Here is a 14,575-nt window from a genome sequence, read left to right as displayed (position 1 = left end):
CTGAACAAATCCCACACTTGAGTCACGAAACTATGATATAGTGCAGAGTAGATATGAGATGTTCTGTATAGATGCAATCATTGCCTTGACCACCCATACAAGCTGATTACATTTTTCTAGCACCGCTGCCTAGTCTTCAGGGTCCATCACCCTGGAATTTACTGCCTAAGCCACGTGCCATCATTCCCTTTTTATATTTAATAGTTCTCATTTGTTTAAACTAATTTGAAACTGATTTCATCAGAAGCAGACTGAATTGCTCATTTAAAAAAAGTATGAAGACCTTGGTGGTTTAATAATTTGCATCTGATATGGCTTTATCAAACATTTAAAGAAATACTGTAAATTTAGATTAATGTGATGCATCTAATTTCATATCCTTTCTTTATATGAGAAAGGTGTACTTATTTTAAGCAAGTCAAGTTATTCAAAATCTATATTTGTTCTGACTGAAGCATTTGTGTTGGGGATTGAGATACTAATCCTTTGAGCTCTTGTAAGAATTCCAGAGTAATCATTGGCAAGGCACATGTGCTATCTAGGTAATTAAGATTTTAATCAAGGTAACATAAATGGAAAAGTGATATTTCTGTCTTTACAATATTGTAATTTGTTCTGCCAGATTTTAATCAAGGATCGGTGGATTTATGCCCAAGTCCTGATGCTGCAGATAAGGCTTCTGCTAACAAAATACCAGATACCTCAGCTGATGGTCAAGGTAAAAATGTTTCTCACTTATCAGCAATTATTTCCTCCTGGCCAAGAAACATGCATGTATGATTTGCTTAAAAAAAATCAATTTGGCTGTTTAAAAACAAAAGTTTTTTTTAACGCAAAACTCTAAAATAAGTTGGTATGACTTTTGAAAACCATATACAGTAAGAATACTTTATTTTTAAAAAGGCCATTTGATTCAGTAAATAGTTTAAGAAAAAGGCTGTTTTATATGGTTTCTTTCAAACCTTGGGACATGTCAAGGCATTTTATGGCCATTAAAGTACTTTTTGAAGGACATTCACTGTTGTAATTTTACACGTGATTTCCAAAAAAAAATCTAAGTCAATTTGGAATGAGATGGCAAATTAATTTTGGGCTATAGTGTTAACTAGTAATGGCAAATTGACCTTCAATCCACATTTGATAAATGTAAAAGAAATCGGGCACAATGTGAAATGTGTCAATTCATGACCACTTGATTACTACTTTTGTCGAAAAGAATATTTTGCCTGTATAACTGCTCTTCTCTATCTGATATAAATTAATATTATTGTGTTTGAAATGTGGCTGCTCAAAAACTTGTGATGACTTTTACTTTCATGCATGAATGTGTATGTGGCTCTTAAAAAGAAAAATAAATGAGTAAACATCATCTTGTTAAAAACATAAGACCATAACAAATAGGAACAGGAGTAGGTTGTTCAGCCCCTTGAGACTATTCATGATTCAATAGGATCATAGCTGATCCAACACTCAGCATGTTCACTTTCCTGCCCTGTCCCCATAACTCATGATCCTCCTACTGATCAAGAATCTATCACAGCCTTAAATACACACAATAACCTGGCCCCTGCAGCTCTCTGTGGTAAAGTGTTCCAAAGATTCTTAACCCTTTGAGTCAAAAAACTCCTCCTCAACTCAGTTTTAAATTGGTGCCTCTTTATTCTAACTCCATGCTTTCAAGTCCTGGACACTCCCATGAGAGGAATCATCTCAGCGTTTGACCTGTCATGTTGCTTAAGAATCTGATATGTTTCATTCTTCTAAACTCCAGTGAGTAGAGTCCCAAACTGTTGAAAACATTTAATTTTAAAATGAACGAGAAATGATCGTTTGATCCTGGTCTTAATAGAACGATAGCAATTCCTTCAGTCTTGAGATATGGACTGAGTAAACAAAGTAACAAGTTAAATATTGCTGCAAATTGCAATTTTATCCCTACCACCATCCCTCGCATTCTCTCACCTCTTGCCTGCACCTTGCCATCAGTTATTGTCTTGCATTCTTTCAATGCCTTATTCCGTCTTCTCCCTCTCTTTTCCCGTCGGTACCTGATGAACATACCTTAGCAATTAAGATTCTCCAGGTTTCTTGAATTTCAACAGCTTCTCAAGATTCAGCCTTTCAAAAGTAAGTGTCATGTTTTTTAAGTCACATTTCTCTATCTACCTTACATTGAAATTATTTTGCTTCCATCTGCCCTACTGTAATATGCCACTTATTTTACTATGGGCAGAATTTTGATGTGTCCTATTATTTAAGCCATCGGAAAATATGATGAACGATTTGAGGCCATAGCATAAATCACTGCAGATAAGATCGTATCTTGGCTTTCACCCTATTCTCTAGTGCCCACCCAGTCACCTCCCCACCCCCACCCTCCCCCAACCGCAGTTATCCTTAACTCACTTATCAACCAAAAAATTCTCTAAGTTGGACTTGAATGTATTCCACGAGCCAGTCTCCAATATTTGTTGGGGAAGAGAATTACAAAGATGAACACCTTTTGAGGGAGAAATTCTTCCTCATTTCATTCCTTAATGGGAGACCCCTTAATTTGAAATGATGTCCCCTAGTTCTAGAATTCCCCCCTGAGGACGAAACATCTTCCAGGCATCACCTCTGTCATACCTCCTTAAAAGCTCATGTTTTAATAAGATGACCTATCTTTTTTTCTAAACGTTTATGGGTCCACCTTGTTCAATCATTTGTTTTTAAGACAAACCCCCTCATCCTAAGAATATGCTTAGTGAGCTTCCTCTGAACTGCTTCCATGCAAGTATGTCCCAACTTAAGAAAGATGCACAAAACTGTATCTAGTCCTCTAATATGGTCTCACCAGCAGCATGTATAGTAAATAGTTAAGGCCCAGCATTGAGCTCTGTGGCACTCCAATGGTTATAATTTGACAAACTTAAAATGACCTCTCACAATAGGTCTTATCTGGTGCACTTAGCTTTTATATGGCACCTTATCAAATGCCTTTTGGAAATCTTTTGGTTCCTCTTTACTCTGCCTGATACGTGCTGAAAAATCTCTAATATATTTGACAAATATGTTTTCCTTTTCACCAACCATGTCAACTCTTCGTAAATGACCCTCCATTATCTCTTTAGAGGAAAGCATTTTCTAATTTTCTACCATTTTCCAATGAGAGACGTTAGACTAACTGACATTTCTTTAGTTCCCGACTTTGTCTCCATTCTTCTAATTTTTACAAACTGCTGGACTCTTTCTGGCATTGAGGAACGTTTAGAAGCTTTAACATTTTTTGTGAAGATCTGTAGCTTGGGTGCTGGTAGATTCGATGACCAACAGTCGGACCAACAGTGAATCTAACATTTACAAATATACAATAAATGCATTCACTGAAAATGCACCCTCTGACATGCTAAGATTTAGAGCTTTGGGTCCAGGGGACTTGCCTGTTCAAAATTCTGTTAATTTTCCCCTCTTTTTGTTTCAAATTATTCTCTTCCTTTTGGCTGCTTGATATTTTTAAATATATAAATGTTGATATGCTGTTTTTATCTTCCAGTCTGAAAATGGATACAAAATACTTACTCAAGTCCTCTGCTATTTCCTTGTTTCCTATTATTAATTTCCTAATCTCGTCCTCTAATGGATCACTGTTAATTCTGGTGATTTTAGTTCAGTTTTATACTCGCAGATCATTTTTACTGTTTGTTTTTATGTTCCTTGCTAGTTTTCCCCAAATATAATTAATTGCTGTTTATTTCAGTTTAGTCCTCTTTTTTTACATTTTAGATTTAAATTACTTACAGTGTGGAAACAGGCCCTTTGGCCCAACAAGTTCACACCGACCCGCCGAAGCATAACCCACCCAGACCCATTCCCCTACATTTACCCCTTCACCTAACACTACGGGCAATTTAGCATGGCCAATTCACCTAACCTGCACATTTTTGGATTGTGGGAGGAAACCGGAACACCTAGAGGAAACCCATGCAGACACTGGGAGAATGTGCAAACTCCACACAGAGTTGCCTGAGGCGGGAACTGAACCCGAGTCTCTGGCGCTGTGAGGCAGCAGTGCCACCGTGTGCCACCGTGCTTGCTGCTTTTTAAAACTTGCTTCATTTTCTTGTCTATCATTAATCTTCACAGCATTTCCACACCTTTTATTTTCAGTTTGCAATGCCAGTTAGCCATGTATAAAACATCTACTTAAGTCTCTAATACCTTTTGTCTACAAACTTCCTTTTAACTTATGTACTCAGTCCACTTTAACCAACTTATCTTTGTACAGTGTACTTGCCTTTATTTCATGTTTAAAACACCAGTTATGGACCCCTACTTTTCATGTGGAACCATCTTAAATATTTTTGGATATCCATATAAATGATAGTTGATAAGTCAATGTTTAATAATACTACTGAAAACTCTTCAAAATATTAAGTCAGGTTTGTCAGACATGTGGGAGACTGGTTAGCAAGGTTAGATTCCATGGAATACAGAGAGAACTAGCCATTTGGATACAGAACTGGCTCAAAGGTAAAAGACAGAGGGTGGTGGTAGAGGGTTGTTTTTCAGACTGAAAGCTTATGACCAGTGGAGTGCCACAAGGATTGGTGCTGGATCCACTACTTTTCATCATTTATATAAATGATTTGGATGTGAGCATAAGAGGTATAGTTAGTAAGTTTACAGATGACACCAAAATTGGAGGTGTAGTGGACAGCGGAGAAAGTTATCTCAGATTATAACGAGATCTTGATCAGATGGGCCAGTGAGCTGAGAAGTGGCAGGTGGAGCTTAATTTAGATAAATGTGAGGTGCTGCATTTTGGGAAAGCAAATCTTAGCTGGACTTATACACTTAATGGTAAGGTCCTAGGGAGTGTTGCTGAACAAAGAGACCTTAAAGTGCTGGTTCATATCTCCTTGAAAGTGGAGTCGCAGGTAGATAGGATAGTGAAGAAAGCATTTGGTATGCTTTCCTTTATTAGTCAGAGTATTGAGTACAGGAGTTGGGAGGTCATGTTGCAGCTGTACAGGGCATTGGTTAAGCCACTTTTGGAATATTGCTTGCAATTCTGGTCTCCTTCCTATCGGAAAGATGTTGTGAAACTTGAAAGGGTTCAGAAAAGATTTACAAGGATGTTGCCAGGGTTGGAGGATTTGAGCTATAGGAACAGGTTGAATAGGCTGGGGCTGTTTTCCCTGGAGCATTGGAGGCTGAAGGGTGACCTTACAGAAGTTTATAAAATTATTAGGGGCATGGATAGGATAAATAGACAAAGTCTTTTCCCTGGGGTGGGGGGAGTCCAAAACTAGAGGGCATAGATTTATGGTGAGAGGGGAAAGATATAAAAGAGACCTAAGGGGCAACTTTTTCACGCAGAGGGTGGTACATGTATGGAATGAGCTACCAGAGGAAGTGGTGGAGGCTAATACAATTGCATTTAAAAGACATTTGGATGGGTATATGAATAGGAAGGGTTTGGAGGGATGTGGGCCAGGTGCTGGCATTGTGTTGGGATATCTGGTTGACATGGATGAGTTGGACAGAAGGATCTGTTTCCGTGCCGTACATCTCTATGACCTGCCATTTGAAAATCCTTCCCTTTTTCTGTCTTTTTTCTTGATTCCTATTTTCTTTTTGTACTGTATTTTAAGATGAGAGTAGAGCCAGTTAAGGACAAGATCATTTTAATCATATCCTTAAGGAAAGCTAATGTACCATGTTTTAGATTCAAAAGTTTAACACTTAAACTGTGTTAAATAATGACTTATACAACCAACTACTTAAAAATTATTATCTTGGAAAATTGTGTAAAGCCTTTGTCCAATCTGAATTCTAGATTGAATTTAAGCCGCTTAGCTCGTTTTGATTTGGGTTATTTTACTTACAAGCAATCATGAGAAGAAAATGTACTGCTTCAGCACTTGAATTCACATCTGCAAATTACAGTTTGGCCTCATAGATCACAATGAACTGCTTTTGTTGAAGTTACAACATTCTCATGTAGAATGAAAGTGCATGCAGTCATCAATTTCAGTTTATTACAGATACTTCAGCAGACAGTTAAACTCCCTGAAATTAAACTGCAGATGCAGGGTATCTTTTTTCACAAAGTCTAGTGTAGCTTTTGTCTCTACTCTAAAGATCGACCTGCATTTAGCAAACTTGCTGAATTGATCATGCATTTGTTTAAAATGCACACAAGTTTACTGCATTTATACATTTGAACAAGAAAATATTTTGTTCTGCTTTTTAAGCTGTTAAACAAAGAGGTTGTTTTTGTCAATGTGGAAAATGTTCATCACAAGTAAATAGCAATCAGAAAGCAATCACCTTCTTTCAAGAGCCTGCACTCCCATTGGCTCTAAAAAGTCTAATCACATTCCTGTATGTATTCCTCCCGATCCCACAAGAAACATTGTTTACCTCTTAAGAATACTTCGACCTTGTGGTTTCCTTCACGCTGCAAAATTTGAAATAATATCATTATTCAACTACTGGTATGTAGAAGTTGAAATTAAGTCTCTTGGGAAGAGATTTACTAATGACTGGCTACTCCCATTCAGCAATTATGCCCAGATTTATAAAAACAATTTCACACACTGGAAATAGTCTTAAGAGAGCAGCTCTTTTTAAAAAGAAAACACAGCTGAAATAATTGACCATTGTTTTTCTTGTCTACACATGTAAAAATTCAGCTCTACTGAGTGAATTGAATGGACTGTGACTATTTTGTGAACTGCATCATCTCCCTTCCTCATTTAATTCAGCAAACTTCTTTATTCTTGTCTTTTTCTTCAACTTAATTGAATATCTTCTATTCCATTCCAACATTTCCTATTTCCATGCACTAAAGACAACTCTTGTTCTTTTGAATTAATTTTCTTAGGGAGATTTATCTCTTCAATATCCTAAAATGCTCTGATAATATTCTGAGTGCATTGAGTATGTATAAATCTGGGTTGGTATTTTTATTTTGATTAAGCTGTATAAAATGTATGTTGTGAAGAGTGGTGGAATGTTCACAGCTGAGCAACTAATTAATTATGTGCTCGAAGCATTCCTGCCACTTGGACTGGTGTTAAATTGATTAACACCCGGGACTCTTAGTTAAATGATACAAACATGCAGCATTACTGCAAGATTTTATAGTCACAGGAGGTATACAACAGGTAAGTTTTATATTTGTTTGGAGAATTATGAGTGCAAAAGACTACAAATACCAAAAGGAGTGGTAACTGGCCTGAAATTCCTTAATAGTGTCATGATATTTCTTGAAAATAACAATTATATCTATTCTTTTGGTAAGAGGGAGATCCAGAAGTACAAAACATAAAGGCTGTCAAGTTCTAGGAGGGCCAATTTTAACAGTGTCTGTTGTTAGGGTAACTGTAATGTTCTGAACAGGGCTATGTATACCAGAGAGATCGTGTCATCTGGGTCTTTAAACATCTGCACTGATAGTCAAACATCCAAGTTTCAGTGATAACGTGAAGCTCACAAACACCATCAATATTTTTCAAAGTGATGAATATGTGAAAGTCTCATTTCTGTAGAGCTCTGCATCTTGAATACTGAGGTTTTTTAGATATATTTACAAGCATATGATTTTTAATTTCCAACCCATTTATGCTCTCGATTGTGTTTGTTTCATTTGGCCTTTGTACAACTGATGGAAGAAAAGAAGTGATCAGAAACAGCACAATCATTCATGGAATTTACTGTAGTCCAAAAGCATATATAAATGGCCAGCTGAGAGGATGCTGTGAATGTGACTGAGAGAACAGGAGAGCATATAACCGCAAGATATAGGAATAGAATTGGGCCATTTGGCCCATCAAGTCTGCTACATCATTTGATCAAAGTCGATATGTTTCTCAACACCATTCAAATGCTGTCTCCCTCTGACATTGATCCCCTTGCCAATCGAGAATCTAACTATCTGTCTTAAATATACTCAGTGATTTTGCCGAGACAGCCTTGTGTGGCAGCGGGTTCCATGGATTCACCACCTTCTGACTGAAGAAATTCTTCCTCCTCTCAGTTCTAGAGCATTGTATCTTCCCTCTAAAGCTGTGTCTTTGTGTCCTAGCCCCTCCTACCAGTGGAAAGATCTTCTCCATGTCCATTCTATCCAGTCCTCTCAGTACTCTGTAACTTTCAATGAGATTCCTCCTCATCCTTCCAAATTCCACTGAATACAGATCCAGAGTTCGTAACCACTCCTCATTTGACAAGCTGTTCATCTTTGGGATCACTCTTGTAAAACTCCTCTGGCTTCTTCCAAGGCCAGCATGTTCTTCCTTAATGTAGGTGGGTGGGTTAGTAATTTAAAAAGTTGTGGATATTGTTGAAGCTTGTCAAAGGATACAGCGGGATATAGATCAGATGAACATATGGACTGAGAGGTACTGCACATTAGGAGAGCAAATGTTATAGAAAAATATGCAGTTACTAGCAGGACTCTGAACAGCTCTGACGTACCCAAGGATCTTGGGGTTTAAGTCCATAGCTCCCTGAAAGTAGCTACATAAATAGATAGAGTGGTCAAGAAGATGTATGGCATGCTTGCTTTTATTGCCTTTATTGGTCAGAGAATTGAGTACAAGAATCAGGATGTCATGTTGCAGCTTTATAAGACTTTGAGGCCACACTTCGAGTACTTCATTCACTTCTTTTTTCCACATTACAGGAAGGATGTGTAGGCTTTGGAGAGAGTGCAGAAGAGGTTTGCTAGGATGCTGCCTGGATAGCGGGTATGAACTAGAGGAGAAGCTAGAAAAACTCCGGCTGTTTCTGTTCCATGTGGAGGCTGAAGGGAGACTTGATCGAAACCAATAAAATTATGAGATGGACAAATAGTTTTAATTGTTAAAATCTTTTTCCCAGAGTTGAAAAGTCTAATTCTAGCATGTATGCATTTAAGGTGAGGGGGAGAAAGTCAAAGGAGAGGTGAGGGACAAGTTTTTTACACAGTAGTAGGAGTCTGGAACACACTGTCGGGGATGGTGATGGAGGCAGATACGATAAGTGCATTTAAGGGACTTTTAGATAAGCATATGAATATGCAAGGAATGGAGGGATATGGACCAAGGGCAGGCAGAAGGAATTAGTTTCATATAGTGTCATGTTTGGCACAGCATCACGGGCCGAAGGGCCTGTTCCTGTACTGTACTGTTCTGTGTTCTATGTGGGACCCAAAATTCTCACAATGTTCTAAATACGGTCAGACCAGAGCCTAATACAGCCTTAACTGGTAAAGGTAAGAAGGCGGAATTGAAGATCATCAGATTGATCATGAATAATAGACACGATGGACCAAATGACGTGCTTCTCCTCCAACATCTAATGGTCTTGTTTTCTGCAAAATGAAAGATTGGCATACTACAAGATTGATGAACTGAATTAATTTAAGTTCTACTATAATAGTGATGTATGGGTTTGATTTGTTTCACTGTTGTTTGCCTTTGTATGCCAGAAATGTTTCTGTTTTGGCTTCAGATGTACTGTTGACCAAGTGCTCACTTCATTGAAGATGTAGCAATGGTGAATGACTACATAACCACAGTTATAGATTACAGAAGACCTGTTGCCCATAACTGTGATTTAACACTGCTAGATCTGTATCAGTGGCAAGTATTAGTATTATATTTTTGAGTTGGAGCCTGCAGTTCCTTTGTATAGGGTTTCTGCTGTCGTGGCTATAGACTGACTGCAACTGAATTCCAAAGTATCCCACTGAAAAAAAAACAGTTTACATGCATATTGTGGTTATGCAGTCATTTGCCATTGCTATGTCTTCAATGAAGTGGGCACTTGGTCAACAGTACATCTAAAGTTTCTCGCACACAAAGGCAAACAACAGTGAAATAAATCAAATACATACATCACATCTACACACATACACAAAACGTTGAATGCTGATTGTTCCATCAGATTTTCGTATACCCTGTCAAGACTGAATTGCTGTACCAAGTGGGAGGCTGACTACAGAAGCATCCTGGTGGAGTTCATTCAAAAGACCACATAGTGAGCAGTCATGAGCAAACTTATTTCTATCTTCAGCACTGACCCTGTGATTTCCACGTCTGTATTTTTAGTTCCCCTGGAATTTCTTTCTGCATTTTTATTTCAGATAGAGTGGAAATTAACGACTACTTTTGCACACAAGTTATTGTATACCAATTCCAGTTTAAAATGAGCTACATTTTAAAGTTCAATCCACTTCCCTTATCAGCATTCAAGTCTTTAAATAGGATGTTCAAACACATTGCTGGGTATTGCATATGAGGAATGTTGAGCGAGAAAATTGCTTCTGATGATTTCAATATTAAATGGAAGGAGAAGAAGAGATATATCTAGTCTGTTTGCTAAACTCAGATGAACTGAGAAGGTATGGGTGGTGTACCTTGCCCACTGGGAGCTTGGAAGGGATCATGCCTCAAGGGAGCTCCAGTGAAGCTATTGGGATCCATTGCATGCTGTTGTGGGTAGCTGCAGTATTTGGCAGACAAGGAAATTCAGGATGGTATTCTGTTTGCACCCACTTATTGAAGTTTGTTTAGTTTCATAATTATGTGTACCTGAAAATAAATAATGTGAATATTCGCTGACACTAAAGGAAATGCCATTGATTCACATTGTAACATCTAAAATTTGCAACTTTAGATAAACAGAAACTAGTTTTTTTTAATAGACTATGACCTGAATATTTGCTCCTGAATCAGAAGCGCTGTGTCTGAAAACTGTCTGAGTCAGGAGGTAATGCCCTGGATGGACTAATGTTTTGAACCAGGAATGTGAGTATTAACAGAAGTTGAGGCCCCCCACTCCCTTCGAAGGATTTTGGAGGCAGCTACATTGGTTGCCAAATGTGGAGGTGACTTGTATAAGGGCACACCTTAATTCTCCATGGCCTGGCCGAGTTGCCTACCCACCCCTATCACCACCCATACAGTCTATGCAAATCTGTGTCCCTCTACTCATCTCACAGAACTTATAGCCTCATACGGCAGCACGGTGGCTCACTGGTTAGAACTGCTGCCTCACAGTGCCAGGGACCCGAGTTCAATTCGAGCCTTGGGCAACTGTTTATGTGGAGTTTGCATATTCTCCACGTGTATGCGTGGGTTTTCTCTGGATGTTCCAGTTTCCTCCCACAATCTAAAGGTGTGTAGGTCAGGTGAATTGGCTAAGCTAAATTGCCCATACTATTCAGGGGTGTGTAGGTCAGATGCATTAGTCAGGGGTAAATGTAGAGTAATAGGGTCAAGGAATGCGTCTGGGTGGATTACTCTTCGGAGAGTCGGTGCAGATTTGTTGGGCTGAAGAGCCTGTCTCCACACTGTAGGGACTCTTATGATTCTATACCAAGTCATGTCTCCTCCCTATTACTCTTTGTATCCTTATTTGCTCCATGTCATCTCACCTAGTATCCAGTGGGCAGAGCTCAGCACCAAAATTTTAGGTGTCTATTGATGACTTAACCTTTTAAGATAAATACTTTTGTTCAGTAAAAACGTATTCATTTCATTAAAGTGTATGCCATGAAGAACTAAATCCCTTATTTAAAAGAAACAAGCATTTGTATTCATAGCCCCACATCAGAGACTCAATTACCATAGAGTCATAGAGATGTACAGCATGGAAACAGACCCTTCGGTCCAACCTGTCCATGCCGACAAACAATACACTGTGATAATGTCATATTGTGAAATTAATCATGCAGAAAATATCTTATAATGACAGTCTTTGGGCTTATATCAACAGGCGGTGAAATAACAAGTACTCATTTTGTTTTTAAACGCATTTAAAGGGCAGAGGATTCAAATGTCTTGATGGTACAGATAAGCATGACAATTCCAGTGAGTTTATCCAGTTTGTATGTGCATTTGTTCATATCTAATAACAAACCCAGAAGACATCCTGTATTGCCCACAGTCACTTCTTTCAAAGAGTCTTTAGATCTATTCTCATCAATACTTCGCATCTTCAAATATCTCTTGGAACTTTAGATTTTCTCTTGAATAAGCTATGCTTTGAGCATCCCACTTATAAAAAAGAAATGTAATGAAGTTCTACCTCAAAATACCAGCACATTTACATGTGCAACTGCCTGCATGAACCACAGATGTGCAAAGTACAACCTGCTCCTTCTCCTCCCACAGGAAATGGTGGGTGTCCAGGGGCAGGACATCTAGAGCTAAGAGTGCAGCACCATGTGGCTGAAGACCCTAAGGCAATGCAAAACATTAGATCCCTAATTCTATCACCTTTTGAGCCAAATGTGAGGGCAGAAGCATTGAAAACAAATATGACAGGAGATATTGGCACTGTTGTAGTGGATGTTATCCTGATAAGTTTTGAATGCATTTTGAAATTAAATATTGTACATTTTGAAACAATGGAAAATGCAAAATATTTTAACAGGTTTGCATTGAGGATTTGATCCTACCAAAGTACATGTATATGAAATGTATATGTTCAATTTTTGAACCTTTTAGTTATAAACAACTTCATAAATTGCTAGCGTAGGTTTGTCATGAATACAGACTTAAATCTTGTTTTCTTATGGGTACAGCTGGCATTGGATCGGAAGGTAATCTTGAAGAGATTATTGAAACAGAAGAAATCAGAGCTCCAGACGTCAATGATACAAAAGCTGTTGTTAGTAAAGGAGACGAGGCACTGTGCCCACCAATTTCCCTAAATGGCGCATCCAGTTTTCAAAATGTACAGACTTCGGATGAGTATAATTCGTTTGCTGTGACAGATAAAGAAACTAATATCAAATCTGAGGGCAAGTAAGTGTGAGTGAATTATATAAAACAAAGAACTGTGAATGATGAAAATCTCAAACAAAACAGAAATTGGGGAAGCTCAGCAGGTCTGACAGCATCCGTGGGAAGAAAGCTAAGTTAACGTTTCAATTCTGGTGACTTGGTTCTGATGAAACATTAACTCTGCTTTTTTCCCACGTATGCAGCTGGTGAATTACATTGTTGGTGGCCTTCTTATGCATGACCAGGAGAATGCCCATTGTCCTATAATGCTGAGGTTGGTCAACAAAGATCTGAGTTGAAACTTTATTGCTGGAACAGCACAGCAGGTCAGGCAGCATCCAGGGAACAGGAGATTCGACGTTTCGGGCACAGGGGTGGCCTTCTTATGCATGACCAGGAGAATGCCCATTGTCATATAATGCTGAGGTTGGTCAACAAAGATCTGATCCCACTAATCCTATTTTCCCGCTCTTGGCTAATAGCCCTGTAGACTATGGCAATGCAAGTGGATATCTAAATCTTCCTTAACTGTTATGAGAGTTTTTAACTCAGCAACCCATTAAGATAGTGAGTTCCAGACTTCCATCATTTTTCAGGTGAAAAGCTTTCTCCTTAATTCTCCTGTTAAACTTCTACCCGATAAATGTATAGCTCGTGATTATTGATCTCTCTACTAAAGACAAAAATGCCTTCCTTTCTACCCTGTTTATGCCCTTAATATAATTAATCTCTCTCAAATCCCATCTCAATCTGCTCCAAGGAAAACAACTCTAACCTATCTAATCTTTCCTCATAGCTCAGGTACTCCAGACCAGGAAACATCTTGGCAAATATTCTCAACCTTGCTCGTGCACCCAGATCCTTCTTTTTATGTGGTGATGAGAATAATACTCCAGTTCTGACCGAAGTATTATTTTCACTATAACATCCCTGTTTTTGTACTCTATGCCTTGTTTAGCAAAGGCTAGTATCCCTAATGACATTGCCTGCCCTTCTACCTTTAGGGATCTGTGGATGTGCATACCAAGATGCCTCTGATCTTTAGTATTTTCCAGGGTACAACCATTCATCACGTAATCCCTTGATTTGTTATCCCTCCCCAAGTGCGTTACCCCACTCTTCTGCGTTGAATTCCATTTGCACCTCCTCTTTCCAACTGACCAGTCCATTAATATTCTCTTGCAGTTTATGGCTAATATCTTCACTCTTTACCACACTACTAAATTTTGTGATCATACCCTATACATTTAAGCTCAAGTTATCATTGTACACCACTTGCAATTTCCTCAGCTTGGGTTTTCACCTGATTCTGTTGTGCATTAGTTTTCAAAGACGGTCACATTCTTTTTTAATTGGTTGTGTCAAGTGCAGTGCTTCTGGGTACACTTCTCCAAGATTTGAAGTTGTTATCAGAAGTCCTAAGTGTAGCCTCTAGGCTGTCCTTACAGCACTTTCTTTAACCAACGTGAGAATGCAACGCAGGAAAAGGTAGAAGATTCACTTTTGTAGGAGTTCAAGAACTGTAGTGGTTCAAGCAGGCAACTCATCACCACTTTCTCAAGGGTAACTAGGGGTAGGCAATAAATGCTAGTCAGGACTGAATCAGTATAGTCAACATGGCTTTGTGCATGGGAAATCATGTCTCACAAACTTGATTGAGTTTTTTGAAGAAATAACAAAGAAGATTGATGAGGACAGAACAGTAGATATGGACTTCAGTAAGGCGTTCAACAAGGTTCCCCATGGGAGACTGATTAGCAAGGTTAGATCTCATGGAATACAGGGAGAACTAGCCATTTGGATACAGAACT

The 14,575-nt window shown here is 38.5% G+C and overlaps 1 protein-coding gene across 3 annotated transcripts in view; it reads left to right on the top strand.

Moving 5' to 3' along the window:
- Positions 1–14,575, top strand: part of cobll1b (cordon-bleu WH2 repeat protein-like 1b) — a 164,105-nt gene that overhangs the window by 137,958 nt on the left and 11,572 nt on the right. For all 3 annotated transcript variants that reach the window (XM_043693895.1, XM_043693896.1, XM_043693897.1), the window contains exons 9-10: positions 623–718; positions 12,563–12,785. In XM_043693895.1, the coding sequence (XP_043549830.1) occupies positions 623–718; positions 12,563–12,785 (319 nt within the window). The remainder of the gene's footprint in view (positions 1–622; positions 719–12,562; positions 12,786–14,575) is intronic.

Source organism: Chiloscyllium plagiosum, chromosome 7, assembly GCF_004010195.1.
Source record: "Chiloscyllium plagiosum isolate BGI_BamShark_2017 chromosome 7, ASM401019v2, whole genome shotgun sequence".
NCBI lineage: Eukaryota > Metazoa > Chordata > Chondrichthyes > Orectolobiformes > Hemiscylliidae > Chiloscyllium > Chiloscyllium plagiosum.
Note: the sequence above shows the minus strand (reverse complement) of the source record. Positions and strands in the feature narration are given on the sequence as shown.